The 20,000-nt window shown below is 55.8% G+C and overlaps 1 protein-coding gene across 2 annotated transcripts in view; it reads right to left on the bottom strand.

Annotated features, from left to right (window-relative positions):
- LOC139240147 (CUGBP Elav-like family member 3-B) overlaps window positions 1-20,000 on the bottom strand; it is a 74,433-nt gene that overhangs the window by 30,475 nt on the left and 23,958 nt on the right. For both annotated transcript variants that reach the window (XM_070868529.1, XM_070868528.1), the window contains exons 3-7: window positions 8,390-8,438; window positions 5,267-5,395; window positions 3,725-3,804; window positions 2,542-2,652; window positions 1,388-1,531 (exon numbers count right to left, since the gene is read on the bottom strand). In XM_070868529.1, the coding sequence (XP_070724630.1) occupies window positions 1,388-1,531; window positions 2,542-2,652; window positions 3,725-3,804; window positions 5,267-5,395; window positions 8,390-8,438 (513 nt within the window). The remainder of the gene's footprint in view (window positions 1-1,387; window positions 1,532-2,541; window positions 2,653-3,724; window positions 3,805-5,266; window positions 5,396-8,389; window positions 8,439-20,000) is intronic.

Here is a 20,000-nt window from a genome sequence, read left to right as displayed (position 1 = left end):
CCTTGCTGTCGGCATTCTTTCCCCACCTGCCTGCAACTGGGGGTCACACACTGTCCTTTCACCGGGGGTCACGCACTGACCTTTCACCTGGGGGTCACACACTGACCTTTCACCCAAGTTGCACGCTGACCTTTCACCCGGGGTTGCACGCTAACCTTTCACCGCGGGTCTACGCTGACCTTTCACCGGGGTGACACACTGACCTTTCACCACAGGTCACGCATTGACCTTTCGCCGGGGGTCACGCACTGACCTTTCCCTGGGGTCGCGCGCTGACCTTTCACTGGGGTCGTGCACTGACCTTTCACTGGGGTCGTGCACTGATCTTTCACCAGGGTCGCGCGCTGACCTTTCACCAGGGGTCGCGCACTGAACTTTCACCGGGGATCGTGCACTGAACTTTCACCGGGGATCGCGCACTGAACTTTCACCGGGGGTCACGCACTGACCTTTCCCTGGGGTCGCGCGCTGACCTTTCAGTGGGGATCATGCCCTGACCTTTCAGTGAGTGTCATGCCCTGACCTTTCAGTGAGTGTCATGCCCTGACCTTTCAGTAGGGATCGTGCCCTGACCTTTCAGTGGGATCGTGTCCTGACCTTTCAGTGGGGTCGTGCCCTGACCTTTCAGTGGGGTCGTGCCCTGACCTTTCAGTGGGGTCGTGTCCTGACCTTTCAGTGGGGTCGTGCCCTGACCTTTCAGTGGGGTCATGCCCTGACCTTTCAGTGAGTGTCATGCCCTGACCTTTCAGTGGGATCGTGCCCTGACCTTTCAGTGGGATCGTGTCCTGACCTTTCAGTGGGGTCATGCCCTGACCTTTCAGTGGGATCATGCTCTGACCTTTCAGTGGGATCGTGCCCTGACCTTTCAGTGGGATCGTGTCCTGACCTTTCAGTGGGGTCGTGCCCTGACCTTTCAGTGGGATCGTGTCCTGACCTTTCAGTGGGGTCGTGCCCTGACCTTTCAGTGGGATCGTGTCCTGACCTTTCAGTGGGGTCGTGCCCTGACCTTTCAGTGGGATCGTGTCCTGACCTTTCAGTGGGGTCGTGCCCTGACCTTTCAGTGGGATCATGCTCTGACCTTTCAGTGGGATCGTGCCCTGACCTTTCGCCGGGGGACCTTTACCATCTGCGATCAGTCCCAACTGACGGGAGGGTCCGGCGGGGGTAGGTTTGAGAACCACTGCACTCCAGCTCCGGGGTGTGTGGAGGGTCCGTGCACAAAACTGCCACTAATTGGGCCAAGGATTCGTGATCTCCCTCTGAGCGAGAGACTGAGACACGCCCGCCAGGTATCTGACCACTGGGGCCCCAGGAGGCACTCAGAGACCCTTGCCCTGTTTGGCTCGGGGCCCTGGTCACCGTGTCACCGTGTACGCTGCTCACGTACCGCCTGCGTGTACGCGCTGTACGCTCCGAACTGTATGGCCATGGGACTGAACATCCCCAGCTGCCCGGCCACCTGTTGCATCCGGCGCAGCGTGCGCTCTTTATCCGTGTCCGCGAACTTCACCACCAGGCTCGACAACACCCCCTGTCCAGGAAACGCAGAGCAGCGACAGGTCAGCCCAATCTGGTCAATGTTAGTCACCCCCAACAAACACCCGCAAAGTCCCAATGGACCCAAACCCCTTCCCATTCACTCCCACTGTACACAATCCCAGTGGACCCAAACCCCTTCCCGGTCACTCCCACTGGACAGAATCCCAGTGGACCCAAACCCCTTCCCATTCACTCCCACTGTACACAATCCCAATGGACCCAAACACCTTCCCGGTCACTCCCACTGTACACAATCCCAATGGACCCAAACCCCTTCCCATTCACTCCCACAGTACACAATCCCAGTGGACCCAAACCCCTTCCCATTCACTCCCATTGTACACAATCCCAATGGACCCAAACCCCTTCCCATTTGCTCCCACTGTACACAATCCCAATGGACCCAAACCCCTTCCCATTCACTCCCATTGTACACAATCCCAGTGGACCCAAACCCCTTCCCATTCACTCCCACTGGACACAATCCCAATAGATCCAAACCCCTTCCCATTCGCTCCCATTGTACACAATCCAAATGGACCCAAACCCCTTCCCATTCACTCCCACTGTACACAATCCCAATGGACCCAAACCCCTTCCCATTCACTCCCACTGTACACAATCCCAATGGACCCAAACGCCTTCCCATTCACTCACACTGTACACAATCCCAATGGACCCAAACCCCTTCCCATTCACTCCCACTGTACACAATCCCAATGGACCCAAACCCCTTCCCATTCACTCCCAGTGTACACAATCCCAATGGACCCAAACCCCTTCCCAGTCACTCCCACTGTACACAATCCCAATGGACCCAAACCCCTTCCCATTCACTCCCATGGTCTGGACTTCCTGGTCCAATGTAAAAATGTTACTCAGTTATCAGCTGACTGAAAGCAGTCACGTCTTTCCTTCATTTCTGTTCCCCATTTCTACTTCATCACGGGAAACCGGACCTTGCGGGGTCAGCGAGAACAGTGTATCAATCTATTGCCTCACCCCATAGCCGCTGCTGTCAGCTGTGCACCGAACAGTGCTGGCCCCATTGGTTGCATAGTCCACAGTCTGGACTGCCCCGACCTCTAGGCTGATGGATTGAGACCCAGATGCCTGGTCGGAAGAGAAAATGGGGTCAAAGGTCAATGGCAAAACAATACTCCCCCTGTCATTTCTGTTCCCGTACCACATTTTCTTCCTCATGCAAGTGTCTGCTTGGCTCAGACAGAAGGTCGTGGGTTCGAGCCCCCATTACAGAGAGTTGAGCATTTAATCCAGGCTGAGACTCTCAGTGGGGTACTGAGGGAGAGCCGCACTGTCAGAGGGGCAGTACTGAGGGTGAGCCGCACTGTCGGAGGGTCAGTACTGAGGGTGAGCCGCACTGTCGGAGGGGCAGTACTGAGGGAGCGCCGCACTGTCGGAGGGGCAGTACTGAGGGAGCGCCGCACTGTCGGAGGGGCAGTACTGAGGGAGTGCTGCACTGTCGGAGGGGCAGTACTGAGGGAGCGCCGCACTTTCGGAGGGTCAGTACTGAGGGTGAGCCGCACTGTCGGAGGGACAGTACTGAGGGAGCGCCGCACTGTCGGAGGGGCAGTACTGAGGGAGCGCCGCACTGTCGGAGGGACAGTACTGAGGGAGCGCCGCACTGTCGGAGGGACAGTACTGAGGGAGCGCCGCACTGTCGGAGGGGCAGTACTGAGGGAGCGCCGCACTGTCGGAGGGGCAGTACTGAGGTAGCGCCGCACTTTCGAAGGGGCAGTACTGAGGGAGCGCCGCGCTGTCGGAGGGGCAGTACTGAGGGAGCGCCGCACTGTCGGAGGTGCCGTCTTTTAGATGAGACGTTAAACCAAGGCCCCGTCTGCCCTCTCGGGTGGATGTAATGATCCCGGGGCCACTATGTTGACAAAGAGCAGGGGGAGTTCTCCCCGGTGTCATGAGGCCAATATTTGTCCCTCAACCAACATCATTAAAAACAGATGATCTGGGTCATTATCACATTGCTGTGTGTAAATTGGCTGCCCGTTCCCTACATTACAACAGTGACCACACTCCGAAAAAAGTACTTCATTGGCTGTAAAACTGTGCGGGCCGTTGTGAGATTGTGAAAGATGCTGGATGTTATTTTACTGTAACTTTACCATTTGACGTGGGGCTTGTTGAAGTTGTGAGACAGCGAGGGCCTTACCTGTAACATGCGGCTCCCGTGCAGCGCGCCAATCGCAGCCTGGGCTTCAGCGTGTGTCTGGAACTTCACAAAGGCACAACCTGCAGAAATGGAGAGGCATTAACACAGGGAAAGGCTGGGGCCCACTTTGGAAAACAATTTGGGGTTTTGATATAGAGTGAATCAGGAGACACTGTTCCCGGGGGCAGGAGGGCGGGTAACCAGAGGGACACAGATTGACGATAATCGGCGATGGAACCAGAGGGACAGAGATTGACGATAATCGGCGATGGAACCAGAGGGACAGAGATTGACGATAATCGGCGATGGAACCAGAGGGACACAGATTGACGATAATCGGCGATGGAACCAGAGGGACACAGATTGACGATAATCGGCGATGGAACCAGAGGGACACAGATTGACGATAATCGGCGATGGAACCAGAGGGACACAGATTGACGATAATCGGCGATGGAACCAGAGGGGGAGAGGGGGAGAATGTTTTTACGCAGCGAGTTGTTGTGATCGGGAACGCGCTGCCTGAAAGGGCGGTGGGAGCAGATTCAATAGTGACTTTCAAACCGGGAATTGGATAAATACTGGAAATGTGCCGGGCTGTGGGGAAAGAGCGGGGGGAGTGGGACTGATTGGGTCGCTCTGTCACAGAGCCGGCACAGCACGGGCTGGATGGGCCCAATGGGATCCTCCTGTGCTGTTAGACCAGAACTAGGGGCTATTAATATAAGACAGTCACAAATAAATCCAATGGGGAATTCAGGAGAAACTTCTTTACCCAGAGGCCGGTGAGAATGTGGAACTCGCTGCCACAGGGAGGGGTTGAGGCGAATAGTATCGATGCATTATTTATTTTATTCATTCACAGGATGTGGGTGTTGCTGGCAAGGCCGGCATTTATTGCCCATCCCTAATGGCCCCTTGAGAAGGTGGGGGTGAGCTCCTTCTTGAACCGCTGCAGTCCGTGTGGTGAAGGTGCTCCCACAGTGCTGTTAGGGAGGGAGTTCCAGGATTGTGACCCAGCGACGATGAAGGAACGGCCGATATATTTCCCAGTCGGGATGGTGTGTGACTGGGAGGGGAACGTGGAGGTGGTGGTGTTCCCAGGCGCTTGCTGCCCTTGTCCTTCTAGGCGGGTAGAGGCCGCGGGTTTGGGATGTGCTGCCGAAGAAGCCTTGGCGAGTTGCCGCAGTGCATCTTGTAGACGGTGCACACTGCAGCCAGGGGGCGCCGGTGGTGGAGGGAGTGAGTGTTGAAGGTGGTGGATGGGGAGCCCATCAAGCGGTCTGTTAGATATTTGCAGGAGGGAGAAAGAAATAGAGGAACACGGGGATAGAATTAGCTGAACTAGGAGGGTAGTGTAATAGAGCCCCCCTAGAGGACACCTCCTCCACCTGGTGGAGCACTATGGTAATGCAGCTACTGATGTACATACAATAAAGGGTCATGTGCCAAAGTGACGTGATGTGTTGGAGCCATCTTGTCGAGTGTGGAGAATAAACCCCGGATGATGATTCCAGAACATTCCGCGAGCAAGCCCGTTACCTTTACTGGTGCCGTCAGGCCCTCGGAGGATTGTGCACTCCTCAATGGTCCCGAAAGCCTCGAACATTTTGCGGACGTCTTCGTCAGTCTGTTGCTTCCCCAGCATTCCTACAAACAGTTTCCGGTCCTCTAGAAAACAAGGATTGCACGGTGGGAACCACAGTGATTGTCGAGAGGGACAGGGGAGTCTGGCACAGCAATGCAGCACATGGAGGGGGATTTACCATACATCTCGGGGTTAGATACAGAGTGAAGCTCACTCTACACCGTCCCATCACACACTCCCAGGGCAGGTACAGGGGGTTAGATACAGAGTAAAGCTCCCTCTACACCGTCCCATCAAACACTCCCAGGGCAGGTACAGGGGGTTAGATATAGAGTAAAGCTCCCTCTACACTGTCCCATCAAACACTCCCAGGGCAGGTACAGCACGGAGTTAGATACAGAGTAAAGCTCCCTCTACACTGTCCCATCAAACACTCCCAGGGCAGGTACAGGGGGTTAGATACAGAGTAAAGCTCCCTCTACACTGTCCCATCAAACACTCCCAGGGCAGGTACAGGGGGTTAGATACAGAGTAAAGCTCCCTCTACACTGTCCCATCAAACACTCCCAGGGCAGGTACAGCATGGGGTTAGATACAGAGTAAAGCTCCCTCTACACTGTCCCATCAAACACTCCCAGTGCAGGTACAGGGGGTTAGATACAGAGTAAAGCTCCCTCTACACTGTCCCATCAAACACTCTCAGGGCAGGTACAGGGGGTTAGATACAGAGTAAAGCTCCCTCTGCACTGTTCCATCAAACACTCCCAGGGCAGGTACAGGGGGTTAGATACAGAGTAAAGCTCCCTCTACACTGTCCCATCAAACGCTCCCAGGGCAGGTACAGCACGGGGTTAGATACAGAGTAAAGCTCCCTCTACACTGTCCCATCAAACACTCCCAGGGCAGGTACAGGGGGTTAGATACAGAGTAAAGCTCCCTCTACACTGTCCCATCAAACACTCTCAGGGCAGGTACAGGGGGTTAGATACAGAGTAAAGCTCCCTCTACACTGTCCCATCAAACGCTCCCAGGGCAGGTACAGCACGGGGTTAGATACAGAGTAAAGCTCCCTCTACACTGTCCCATCAAACACTCCCAGGGCAGGTACAGGGGGTTAGATACAGAGTAAAGCTCCCTCTACACTGTCCCATCAAACACTCCCAGGGCAGGTACAGGGGGTTAGATACAGAGTAAAGCTCCCTCTACACTGTCCCATCAAACACTCTCAGGGCAGGTACAGGGGGTTAGATACAGAGTAAAGCTCCCTCTGCACTGTTCCATCAAACACTCCCAGGGCAGGTACAGGGGGTTAGATACAGAGTAAAGCTCCCTCTACACTGTCCCATCAAACACTCCCAGGGCAGGTACAGGGGGTTAGATACAGAGTAAAGCTCCCTCTACACTGTCCCATCAAACACTCCCAGGGCAGGTACAGCACGGGGTTAGATACAGAGTAAAGCTCCCTCTACACTGTCCCATTCAAACACTCCCAGGGCAGATACAGGGGGTTAGATACAGAGTAAAGCTCCCTCTGCACTGTTCCATCAAACACTCCCAGGGCAGGTACAGGGGGTTAGATACAGAGTAAAGCTCCCTCTACACTGTCCCATCAAACACTCTCAGGGCAGGTACAGGGGGTTAGATACAGAGTAAAGCTCCCTCTGCACTGTCCCATCAAACACTCCCAGGGCAGGTACAGGGGGTTAGATACAGAGTAAAACTCCCTCTACACTGTCCCAGCAAACGCTCCCAGGGCAGGTACAGCACGGGGTTAGATACAGAGTAAAGCTCCCTCTACACTGTCCCATCAAACACTCCCAGGGCAGGTACAGCACGGGGTTAGATACAGAGTAAAGCTCCCTCTACACTGTCCCATCAAACACTCTCAGGGCAAGTACAGGGGGTTAGATACAGAGTAAAGCTACCTCTACACTGTCCCATCAAACGCTCCCAGGGCAGGTACTGCACGGGGTTAGATACAGAGTAAAGCTCCCTCTACACTGTAGCATTAAAAACTCCCAGGGCAGGTACAGGGGGTTAGATACAGAGTAAAGCTCCCTCTACACTGTCCCATCAAACACTCCCAGGGCAGGTACAGGGGGTTAGATACAGAGTAAAGCTCCCTCTACACTGTCCCATCAAACACTCTCAGGGCAGGTACAGGGGGTTAGATACAGAGTAAAGCTCCCTCTGCACTGTTCCATCAAACACTCCCAGGGCAGGTACAGGGGGTTAGATAAAGAGTAAAGCTCCCTCTACACTGTCCCATCAAACACTCCCAGGGCAGGTACAGCACGGGTTAGATACAGAGTAAAGCTCCCTCCACACTGTCCCATCAAACACTCCCAGGGCAGGTACAGGGGGTTAGATACAGAGTAAAGCTCCCTCTACACTGTCCCATCAAACACTCCCAGGGCAGGTACAGGGGGTTAGATACAGAGTAAAGCTCCCTCTACACTGTCCCATCAAACACTCCCAGGGCAGGTACAGCACGGGGTTAGATACAGAGTAAAGCTCCCTCTACACTGTCCCATCAAACACTCCCAGGGCAGGTACAGGGGGTTAGATATAGAGTAAAGCTCCCTCTACACTGTCCCATCAAACACTCCCAGGGCAGGTACAGGGGGTTAGATACAGAGTAAAGCTCCCTCTACACTGTCCCATCAAACACTCCCAGGGCAGGTACAGGGGGTTAGATACAGAGTAAAGCTCCCTCTACACTGTCCCATCAAACACTCCCAGGGCAGGTACAGGGGGTTAGATACAGAGTAAAGCTCCCTCTACACTGTCCCATCAAACACTCCCAGGGCAGGTACAGGGGGTTAGATACAGAGTAAAGCTCCCTCTACACTGTCCCATCAAATGCCCCAAGGGAGTGGGTCCTGCCCCTTTAGCTGCTGGACGAGTGTGTGGTGACTTGTTACCAGGGGACTGTTGGGAGGTGAACCGACAGCCCGGAACATTGTTCCTCCTGTCACACCTTGGGGCAGCATGAGGGAAGAGTGCAGCCACAGGTCTAAAGTCCTCGGGATGCCTGGTGTGTGAATTACTAATTGAGAAATACAGATAATGATTACCTCCTCGACCTTCGCTGTCTGCGGGTTTCACCTGGATCGGCCGATTCATCTGTAACAAGTCAAACAGACACTGGCCATCAGAACTAGAGTGTTATACTAAACATGGAGTGGATCCAGTACTGTCACTCAGTACTGCCCCTCAACAGTACCGCCCCTCCGACAGTGCGGCGCTCCCTCAGTACTGCCCCTCCGACAGTGCGGTGCTCCCTCAGTACTGCCCCTCCGACAGTGCGGTACTCCCTCAGTACTGCCCCTCCGACAGTGCGGTACTCCCACAGTACTGCCCCTCCGACAGCGCAGTGCGGCGCTCCCTCAGTACTGCCCCTCCGACAGTGCGGCACTCCCTCAGTACTGCCCCTCCGACAGTGCGGTGCTCCCTCAGTACTGCCCCTCCGACAGTGCGGCGCTCCCTCAGTACTGCCCCTCCGACAGTGCGGCGCTCCCTCAGTACTGCCCCTCCGACAGTGCGGCACTCCCTCAGTACTGCCCCTCCGACAGTGCTGCGCTCCCTCAGTACTGCCCCTCCGACAGTGCGGCGCTCCCTCAGTACTGCCCCTCCGACAGTGCTGCGCTCCCTCAGTACTGCCCCTCCGACAGTGCTGCGCTCCCTCAGTACTGCCCCTCTGACAGTGCGGTGCTCCCTCAGTACTGCCCCTCCGACAGTGCGGGGCTCCCTCAGTACCGCCCCTCCGACAGTGCGGCGCTCCCTCAGTACCGCCCCTCCGACAGTGCGGCACTCCCTCAGTACTGCCCCTCCGACAGTGCGGCGCTCCCTCAGTCCCGCCCTCCGACAGTGCGGCGCTCCCTCAGTACTGCCCCTCCGACAGTGCAGCACTCCCTCAGTACTGCCCCTCCGACAGTGCGGCGTTCCCTCAGTACTGCCCCTCCGACAGTGCGGCACTCCCTCAGTACTGCCCCTCCGACAGTGCGGCACTCCCTCAGTACTGCCCCTCCGACCGTGCGGCTCTCCCTCAGTACTGCCCCTCCGACAGTGCGGTGCTCTCTCAGTACTGCCCCTCCGACAGTACGGTGCTCCCTCAATAGTGCCCCTCCGACAGTGCGGCACTCCCTCAGTACTGCCCCTCCGACAGTGCGGCACTCCCTCAGTACTGCCCCTCCGACAGTGCGGCGCTACCTCAGTACCGCCCCTCCGACAGTGTGACGCTCCCTCAGTACCGCCCCTCCGACAGTGCGGCGTTCCCTCAGTACTGCCCCTCCGACAGTGCGGCACTCCCTCAGTACTGCCCCTCCGACAGTGCGGCACTCCCTCAGTACTGCCCCTCCGACAGTGCGGCTCTCCCTCAGTACTGCCCCTCCGACAGTGCGGTGCTCTCTCAGTACTGCCCCTCCGACAGTACGGTGCTCCCTCAATACTGCCCCTCCGACAGTGCGGCGCTCCCTCAGTACTGCCCCTCCGACAGTGCGGCACTCCCTCAGTACTGCCCCTCCGACAGTGCGGCACTCCCTCAGTACTGCCCCTCCGACAGTGCGGCGCTACCTCAGTACCGTCCCTCCGACAGTGCGGCACTCCCTCAGCACCGCCCCTCCGACAGTGCTGCGCTCCCTCAGCACAGCCCCTCCGACATTGCGGCGCTCCCTCAGCACAGCCCTCCGACAGTGCGGCGCTCCCTCAGTACCGCCCCTCCAACAGTGCGACGCTCCCTCAGTACTGCCCCTCCGACAGTGCGGCGCTCCCTCAGTACTGCCCCTCCGACAGTGTGACGCTCCCTCAGTACCGCGCCTCCGACAGTGCGGTGCTCCCTCAGTACTGACACTCCGACAGTGCGGCACTCCCTCAGTACTGCCCCTCTGACAGTGTGGCGCTCCCTCAGTACCGCCCCTCCGACAGTGTGACGTTCCCTCAGTACCGCCCCTCCGACAGTGCGGCGCTCCCTCAGTACTGTCACTGTCAGAGCGTTAGCCTGGATTACGTGCTCGAGTCTCTGGAGTGGGGCATGATCTTCTGACTGCGAGGCGAGAGAGAGAGAGTGCTACTCACTGAGCCACAGCTGACACAGCCAGCCAAACGGAAATAAGGGGAGGGAAAGACTGCATTTTGACGAGATTTCTTGCCAAGAATTACAACTGATACGAGCGGACCAGGGACTGGAGTGAATCAGGGACTGGGTTTTATTCAATGACAGGAGGGTACCCAGAATTGAAGTGGTACTTGGGGCAGAAGCGAAGCTGGGTAGGGATGTGCGGGATCGAGATCTCTCGACGCACCGTGTCTGCAATGGAAACAGCGCTGTGGAACAATCACAAGGCAGGGCAGCCCCACGGGAGCCCAGTGGGCCCTCGAGGGGGACTCGGAGGCTAAACGTCAGCCTTTGTTCTAGTGGCTCGCATCGCTCCCATCCTAAATCAGACTGCTGGTGGATTTATTCCAGGGACAATGCACCGGTGACCAGGGGCCAGCGATCGAGGGGAAGTGGGATGGGTTTCGCAGCTGTGTCACGAGCAGTGTGCTCCGAGCACTTGTCCAGGAATCATTTCACGGGCTCCGTTTATACGCTGTGAGTGCCACCGTCCAATCCCGCTTCACACTCCGGTGAACCGCCAGAACATGAAAAATAGGAGCAGGAGTCGACCATTCCGCCCCTCGAGCCTGCTCTGCCATTTAATAAGATCATGGCCGATCCGATCTTGATCTCATCTCCACTTCCCCGCTGTCTCCCCATAACCCCTCACCCCCTTATCGCTCAAAAATCTGTCTCCACCTTAAATATATTCAATCACCCAGCCTCCACAGCTCTCTGGGGCAGAGAATTCCACAGATTTACCACCCTCTGAGAGAAGAAATTCCTTCTCATCTCAGTTTTAAATGGGCGGCCCCTTATTCTGAAACTATGTGCTCCCTAGTTCTAGATTCCCCCACGAGGGGAAACATCCTCTCCGCATCTACCTTGTCCAGCCCCCTCAGAATCTTACACGTTTCGATAAGATCACCTCTCATTCTTCTAAACACCAATGAGTACAGGCCCAACCTGCTCAATCTTTCTTCCTAAGACAACCCCCTCATCTCCGGAATCAACCGAGTGAACCTTCTGTGAACAGCCTCCAATGCGATTTTATCCCTCCTTAAATACGGAGACCAGAACTGTACGCAGTACTCCAGGTGTGGCCTCACCAATACCCTGTACAGTTGTAGCAGGACTTCTCTGCTTTTATACTCCATCCCCCTTGCAATAAAGGCCAACATTCCATTTGCCTTCCTGATCACTTGCTGTATCTGCGTGCTAACTTTGTGTGTTTCATGCACGAGAAGGCAGATTGTGATCTGCTTACGGCTCACTGCAGGGTCAGGTGTGGCGTGCAGAGATATGGAGCGATCTCATCACAGCAGAGATTCAATAGGCCTGAGCACCATTAGATTGTGTGGGAGCGTTGTGGGAGGACGGGAGAAGAGAATGAGGGGGGGGCGGGGGGGGGAATCAGCCAGGGTTCCTTCTCTTGATGAATAACTGGTGACCCGGCCGCCTCCGCCTCCCGCCACTGTCCAGCCCCCGCTCGCTAAAAGGTGCGCGCGGCTTGTGTCGAGCAAAAGAATGGGCTTGCGATGCCCTACTTAGTCAAATAGCCAGGCAGCGCTCTCTGTTTGGGCTCTCGCGCGGGAAATAAAACGACCGCTTGGGTGAGTTGCTGGAGGGCTTGTGGAACCCGGGCCCCACCCAGAGTCGGCACATTTGGGGGGGCCACAGGGAGCGGGGGTGTAATATTCCCATTGCCCCGTTATCCTGAAAGTAAATGAATGAATTCCTCCTTAAAGGAACACAGGCCCATTGAGAAAATATTAAGCGAGTCAGTTTTCTTCTTTCCAATTCGCTGCACCAAACGCCCTCAGCTACCGCCCCTTCCATCCACGCCCGCGGGCTTTTAGGTAAGGGCAGGGGGGGGGGGTCACGGGTGGTGATCCGGAGGCTGGTTTCCAACCCCCTGCCTCGCTCTCCCCCAAACTCTCCAGCTCTCCGGGTGACTGAGAATCGTCAGAATCGTCGCCCCAAGCTGTAGCTCCCGACTATTCCAACGTTCTCCTGGCTGCCCTCCCACCGTCCACCCTCTGGAAAATTCAGTTCATCCAAATCTCCGAGTCCTGATTCACACCGAGTCCCGTTCACCCATCAGCCCCCCCACCACCCCCTGTACTCGCTGACCGACATTGGCTCCCGGTCCGACAACACCTCGAATTTAAGATTCACAGCCTTGTGTTCAAATCCCTCCATGGCCCTCGCCCTCTCCCTATCTCTGTAACTTCCTCCAGCCCCTACACCCCTCCCTATCTCTGTAACCTCCTCCAGCCCCTACACCCCTCCCTATCTCTGTAACTTCCTCCAGCCCCTACACCCCTCCCTATCTCTGTAACCTCCTCCAGCCCCTACACCCCTCCCTATCTCTGTAACCCCCTCCAGCCCCTACACCCCTCCCTATCTCTGTAACCTCCTCCAGCCCCTACACCCCTCCCTATCTCTGCAACTTCCTCCATCCCCTACACCTCTCCCTATCTCTGTAACCTCCTCCAGCCCCTACACCTCTCCCTATCTCTGTAACCCCCTCCAGCCCCTACACCCCTCCCTATCTCTGTAACCCCCTCCAGCCCCTACACCCCTCCCTATCTCTGTAACCTCCTCCAGCCCCTACACCTCTCCCTATCTCTGTAACCCCCTCCAGCCCCTACACCCCTCCCTATCTCTGTAACCCCCTCCAGCCCCTACACCCCTCCCTATCTCTGTAACCTCCTCCAGCCCCTACACCCCTCCCTATCTCTGCAACTTCCTCCATCCCCTACACCTCTCCCTATCTCTGTAACCTCCTCCAGCCCCTACACCTCTCCCTATCTCTGTAACCCCCTCCAGCCCCTACACCCCTCCCTATCTCTGTAACCCCCTCCAGCCCCTACACCCCTCCCTATCTCTGTAACCTCCTCCAGCCCCTACACCCCTCCCTATCTGTGTAACCCCCTCCAGCCCCTACACCCCTCCCTATCTCTGTAACCTCCTCCAGCCCCTACACCCCTCCCTATCTCTGTAACCCCCTCCAGCCCCTACACCTCTCCCTATCTCTATAACTTCCTCCAGCCCCTACACCCCTCCCTATCTCTGTAACCTCCTCCATCCCCTATACCCCTCCCTATCTCTGTAACCCCCTCCAGCCCCTACACCCCTCCCTATCTCTGTAACCCCCTCCAGCCCCTACACCCCTCCCTATCTATGTAACCTCCTCCAGCCCCTACACCCCTCCCTATCTCTGTAACCTCCTCCAGCCCCTGCATCCCTCCCTATCACTGTAACCCCCTCCAGCCCCTACACTCCTCCCTATCTCTGTAACCTCCTCCAGCCCCTACACCCTTCCCTATCTGTGTAACCCCCTCCAGCCCCTACACCCCTCCCTATTTCTGTAACCTCCTCCAGCCCTACACCCCTCCCTATCTCTGTTACCTCCTCCAGCCCCTACACCCCTCCCTATCTCTGTAACCTCCTCCAGCCCCTACACCCCTCCCTTTCTCTGTAATCCCCTCCAGCCCCTACACCCCTCCCTATCTCTGTAATCCCCTCCAGCCCCTACACCCCTCCCTATCTCTGTAATCCCCTCCAGCCTCTACAACCCTCCGAGATCTCTGCGCTCCTCCAATCCTCTTGTGCGACCCCCGATTTCCATCGCCCCACCATCGGTGGCCGTGCCTTGAGCCGCCTGGGGCCCCAAGCTCTGGAACTCCCTCCCCAAGCCTCTCCTCCTCTCTCTCCTCCTTGAAGACACCTCCTTAAAACCTCCCTCTTGGACCCAGCTTTTGGTCGCTGGTCCCAAGACCTCCATGTGTGGCTCGGTGTTTGTGAGGGGTGTTTTAGCACGTCAAAGGCGCTATGTGAATGCAAGTTGTTGGGATCAGCACGGACCTGGGTCGGAAGCTGTCACAATGCTGAACGTCAGACTTAGCAACGATGCAAGAGGAGCTGTGGCAGTGTTCCACTCAGTGGTCACAACTCTAATTCCCTGAATCAGGGCCAGGCCCAGCCTGCTCGCTTTTGGAATCGCTAATCCTCTTCCAGCCTTAGTCTCTCCCTAAGATACTAACCCGCTTTAACCGCGAACCTAATCCACTTTGCTCCAAATTCATCTCTGTTCAGCTGAGCTCTATGCCGCAAGCTAATCCCACCCCGTCACCACCCCCCCCCCCGGCCCCCCCCAACCCCGGCGTAAGAAAACAAAGGCCGAAGGAAAAGGGGCCAAGGTTCAGCAAATAATTCCCACTAAACTGGACAGAACCTCCCGATAGTTCCCCGCAGCAATTGTGTTAAAATGGGATTCAGAGAGGGCGAGAGAATGGGAGAGAACGTGACAGAACGAGAGGGAGAGAGAGAGAGAGAATGTGACAGAATGAGGGAGAGAGCGTGAGCGAGAATTTGACAGAATGAGAGGGAGAGAAAGAGCGTGAGTGACAGAATGAGAGGGAGAGAGTGAGAGAGAGAGAATGTGACAGAATGAGAGAGCGAGAGAGTGAGAGAGAATGTGACAGAACGAGACGGAGAGAGTGTGAGAATTTTAGAGAGCGTGAGAGAGAGAATGTGACAGAATGAGGAGAGAGAGAGCTTGCGCGAGAGAATGTAACAGAATTAGAGAGAGAGAGAGAGAGAGCGCGTGCGTGAGAGAATGTGACAGAATGAGAGGGAGAGAGAATGTGACAGAATGAGAGAAGAGAGAGAGCGAGAGTGAGAATGTGACAGAATGAGAGGGAGAGAGCGAGAGAGTGAGAATGTGACAGAATGAGAGGGAGAGCGTGCAAGAGAAAATGTGACATAATGAGAGGGAGAGAACGAGTGTGCGAGAGAGAATGTGACAGAATGAGAGGGAGAGAGAGAGTGTGCGAGAGAGAATGTGACAGAATGAGAGGGAGAGAGAGAGTGTGCGAGAGAGAATGTGACAGAATGAGAGGGAGAGAGCGAGTGTGTGAGAGAGAATGTGACAGAATTTGAGAGAGAGTGTGCGAGAGAGAATGTGACAGAATGAGAGGGAGAGAGTGTGCGAGATAGAATGTGACAGAATGAGGGAGAGAGCGTGTGCGAGAGAGAGCGTGAGAGAATGTGACAGAATTTGAGAGAGAGAGTGTGCGAGAGAGAATGTGACAGAATGAGAGGGAGAGAGAGAGTGTGCGAGAGAGAATGTGACAGAATGAGGGAGAGAGCAAGTGTGCGAGAGAGAATGTGACAGAATGAGAGGGAGAGAGTGTGCGAGAGAGAATGTGCCCGAATGAGAGGGAGAGAGCGAGTGTGCGAGAGAGAATGAGACAGAATGAGAGCGTGAAAGAGAGAATGTATTAGAACGAGAGGGAGAGAGAGAGCGTGAGAGAGAGAATGTGACAGAATGAGACGGAGAGAGAGGGAGGCGGGGAGGGAATGTGAGAGATCACAAGATAAACCGTGGTAGAAAATGTATCAGAACCCACCTTCCGATAGCACTTTACACATATTCAGGACGCACACAGCACTTTACAGACAATGAAGAATCTATTTTGGCGTGTGCTCACTGTTGTAATGTGGGAAACGCCAATTTACACACAGCAAGCTCCCACACACAGCAATGTGATAATGACCCAGATCATCTGTTTTAGTGATGTTGGTTGAGGGATAAATATTGGCCCCAGGACACCGGGGAGAACTCCCCCTGCTCTTCCTCGAAATAGTGGCCCCGGGATCTTTTACATCCACCCGAGAGGGCAGACGGGGCCTCGGTTTAACGTCTCATCCGAAAGATGGCTCCTCCGACAGTGCGGCACTCCCTCAGTGCAGCACCTCTGACAGTGCGGCACTCCCTCAGTACACTGACAGTGCGGCACTCCCTCAGTACTACCCCTCCGACCATGCGGCGCTCCCTCAGTACTGCCCCTCCAACAGTGCAGCGCTCACTCAGTACTGCCCCTCCGACAGTGCGGCGCTCCCTCAGTACGGCCCCTCCGACAGTGCGGCGCTCCCTCAGTACTGCCCCTCGGACAGTGCGGCGCTCCCTCAGTACTGCCCCTCCAACAGTGCAGCGCTCACTCAGTACTGCCCCTCCGACAGTGCGGCGCTCCCTCAGTACGGCCCCTCCGACAGTGCGGCGCTCCCTCAGTACTGCCCCTCGGACAGTGCGGCGCTCCCGCAGTACTGCTCCTCTGACCATGTGGCGCTCCCTCAGTACTGCCCCTCCGACAGTGCGGCGCTCCCGCAGTACTGCCCCTCCGACAGTGCGGCGCTCCCTCAGTACTGCCCCTCTGACCGTGCGGCACTCCCTCAGTACTGCCCCTCTGACAGTGCGGCACTCCCTCAGTACCGCCCCTCCGACAGTTATGTGCTCCCTCAGTACTGCCCCTCCGACAGTGCGGCGCTCCCTCAGTACTGCCCCTCTGACCGTGCGGCACTCCCTCAGTACTGCCCCTCTGACAGTGCGGCACTCCCTCAGTACCGCCCCTCCGACAGTTATGTGCTCCCTCAGTACTGCCCCTCCGACAGTGCGGCGCTCCCTCAGTACTGTCCCTCTGACAGTGCGGCACTCCCTCAGTACTGCCCCTCTGACAGTGCGGCACTCCCTCAGTACTGCCCCTCCGACAGTGCGGCACTCCCTCAGTACCGCCCCTCCGACAGTGCGGCGCTCCCTCAGTACTGCCCCTCCGACAGTGCGGCGCTCCCTCAGTACTGCCCCTCCGACAGTGCGGCACTCCCTCAGTACTGCCCCTCTGACAGTGCGGCACTCCCTCAGTACCGCCCCTCCGACAGTGCGGCGCTCCCGCAGTACTGCTCCTCTGACCATGTGGCGCTCCATCAGTACTGCCCCTCCGACAGTGCGGCGCTCCCTCAGTGCCGCCCCTCCGACAGTTATGTGCTCCCTCAGTACTGCCCCTCCGACAGTGCGGCGCTCCCTCAGTACTGCCCCTCCGACAGTTATGTGCTCCCTCAGTACTGCCCCTCTGACCGTGCGGCACTCCCTCAGTACTGCCCCTCTGACAGTGCGGCACTCCCTCAGTACCGCCCCTCCGACAGTTATGTGCTCCCTCAGTACTGCCCCTCTGACCATGCGGCGCTCCCTCAGTACTGCCCCTCCGAGAAAGTGGGAAGTGAACCCACAATCTGTTGACTCAGACGGTAGGCAGTGTGCTCCCCATTGAGCAGCAGCTGTTGCCAGAGGCCAAGAGGCTTACGTCCCATCGATCCCCGATATTGTTTTATCCTGTACGGTCAGTTTAAGCTCAGTCTATAAATACAGTTAAATTTGGATGAGGATTCCACAAACAGCGGCTGACAGGTTGTCGATTGTTGTCCTACAGACTGTGTAATCACAGCCTCGGAAAGTCAATCGCAACTCTCAGCACTTCCAAAACATCTCTCTTGTCTCACAAGGGATTCTCAGGCAGATTAACTACACCCATCGGCCGCAACAATCACAAATGGATCATTGGCCCAAAACACTGATGATCAGTTACACCAGGAATTCTACAATGTGGGAGTGAATAGGGAGGGGTGTGGGTCCATTGGGATTGTGTACAGTGGGAGTGAATGGGAAGGGGTTTGGGTCCATTGGAACTGTGTACAATGGGAGTGAATGGGAAGGGGGTTGGGTCCATTGGGATTGTGTACAGTGGGAGCGAATGGGAAGGGGTTTGGGTCTATTGGGATTGTTTACAGTGGGAGTGAATGGGAAGGGATTTGGGTCCATTGGGATTGTGTACAGTGGGAGTGAATGGGAAGGGGTTTGGGTCCATTGGGATTGTGTACAATGGGAGTGAATGGGAAGGGGTTTGTGTCCATTGGGATTGTGTACAGTGGGAGTGAATGGGAAGGGGTTTGGGTCCATTGGGATTGTGTACAATGGGAGTGAATGGTAAGGGATTTGTGTCCATTGGGATTGTGTACAGTGGGAGTGAATGGGAAGGGGTTTGGGTCCATTGGGATTGTGTACAGTAGGAGTGAAGGGGTTTGCGTCCATTGGGATTGTGTAAAGTGGGAGTGAATGGGAAGGGGTTTGGGTCCATTGGGATTGTGTACAGTGGGAGTGAATGGGAAGGGTATTGTGAGCATTGGGATTATGTACAGTGGGAGTGAATGGGAAGAGGTTTGGGTCTATTGGGATTGTGCGCAGTGGGAGTGAATGGGAAGGGGTTTGGGTCCATTGGGATTGTGTACAATGGGAGTGAATGGGAAGGGGTTTGGGTCCATTGCGATTGTGTACAGTGGGAGTGAATGGGAAGGGGTTTGTGTCCATTGGGATTGTGTACAGTGGGAGTGAACGGGAAGGGGTTTGTGAGCATTGGGATTGTGTACAGTGGGAGTGAATGGGAAGGGGTTTGTGTCCATTGGGATTGTGTACAGTGGGAGTGAACAGGAAGGGGTTGGGTCTATTGGGATTGTGTACAGTGGGAGTGAATGGGAAGGGATTTGGGTCCATTGGGATTATGTACAGTGGGTGTGAATGGGAAGGGGTTTGGATCCATTGGAACTGTGTACAGTGGGAGTGAATGGGAAGGGGTTTGGGTCCATTGGGATTGTGTACAGTGGGAGCGAATGGGAAGGGGTATGGGTCCATTGGGATTGTTTACAGTGGGAGTGAATGGGAAGGGATTTGGGTCCATTGGGATTGTGTACAGTGGGAGTGAATGGGAAGGGGTTTGGGTCCATTGGGATTGTGTACAGTAGGAGTGAAGGGGTTTGCATCCATTGGGATTGTGTACAGTGGGAGTGAATGGGAAGGGGTTTGGGTCCATTCCGATTTTGTACAGTGGGAGTGAATGGGAAGGGGTTTGTGTCCATTGGGATTGTGTACAGTGGGAGTGAATGGGAAGGGGTTTGGGTCCACTGGGATTGTGTACAGTGGGAGTGAATGGGAAGGGGTATGGGTCCATTGGGATTGTGTACAGTGGGAGTGAATGGGAAGGGGTTTGGGTCCATTGGGATTGTGTATAATGGGAGTGAATGGGAAGAGGTTTGGGTCCATTGGGATTGTGTACAGTGGGAGTGAAGGGGAAGGGGTTTGTGTCCATTGGGATTGTGTACAGTGGGAGTGAATGGGAAGGGGTTTGGGTCCATTGGGATTGTGTACAGTGGGAGTGAAGGGGAAGGGGTTTGTGTCCATTGGGATTGTGTACAGTGGGAGTGAATGGGAAGGGGTTTGGGTCCATTGGGATTGTGTACAGTGGGAGTGAATGGGAAGGGGTTTGTGTCCATTGGGATTGTGTACAGTGGGAGTGAATGGGAAGGGGTTTGGGTCCATTGGGATTGTGTACAGTGGGAGTGAATGGGAAGGGGTTTGGGTCCATTGGGATTGTGTACAGTGGGAGTGAAGGGGAAGGGGTTTGTGTCCATTGGGATTGTGTACAGTGGGAGTGAATGAGAAGGGGTTTGGGTCCATTGGGATTGTGTACAGTGGGAGTGAATGGGAAGGGGTTTGTGTCCATTGGGATTGTGTACAGTGGGAGTGAATGGGAAGGGGTTTGGGTCCATTGGGATTGTGTACAGTGGGAGTGAATGGGAAGGGGTTTGGGTCCATTGGGATTGTGTACAGTGGGAGTGAATGGGAAGGGGTTTGGGTCCATTGGGATTGTGTACAGTGGGAGTGAATGGGAAGGGGTTTGGATCCATTGGGATTGTAT

Source organism: Pristiophorus japonicus, chromosome 30, assembly GCF_044704955.1.
Source record: "Pristiophorus japonicus isolate sPriJap1 chromosome 30, sPriJap1.hap1, whole genome shotgun sequence".
Classification (NCBI taxonomy): Eukaryota; Metazoa; Chordata; class Chondrichthyes; family Pristiophoridae; genus Pristiophorus; species Pristiophorus japonicus.
The sequence above is the reverse complement of the archived record's forward strand: the minus strand, read 5'-3'. Positions and strand labels throughout refer to the sequence as shown.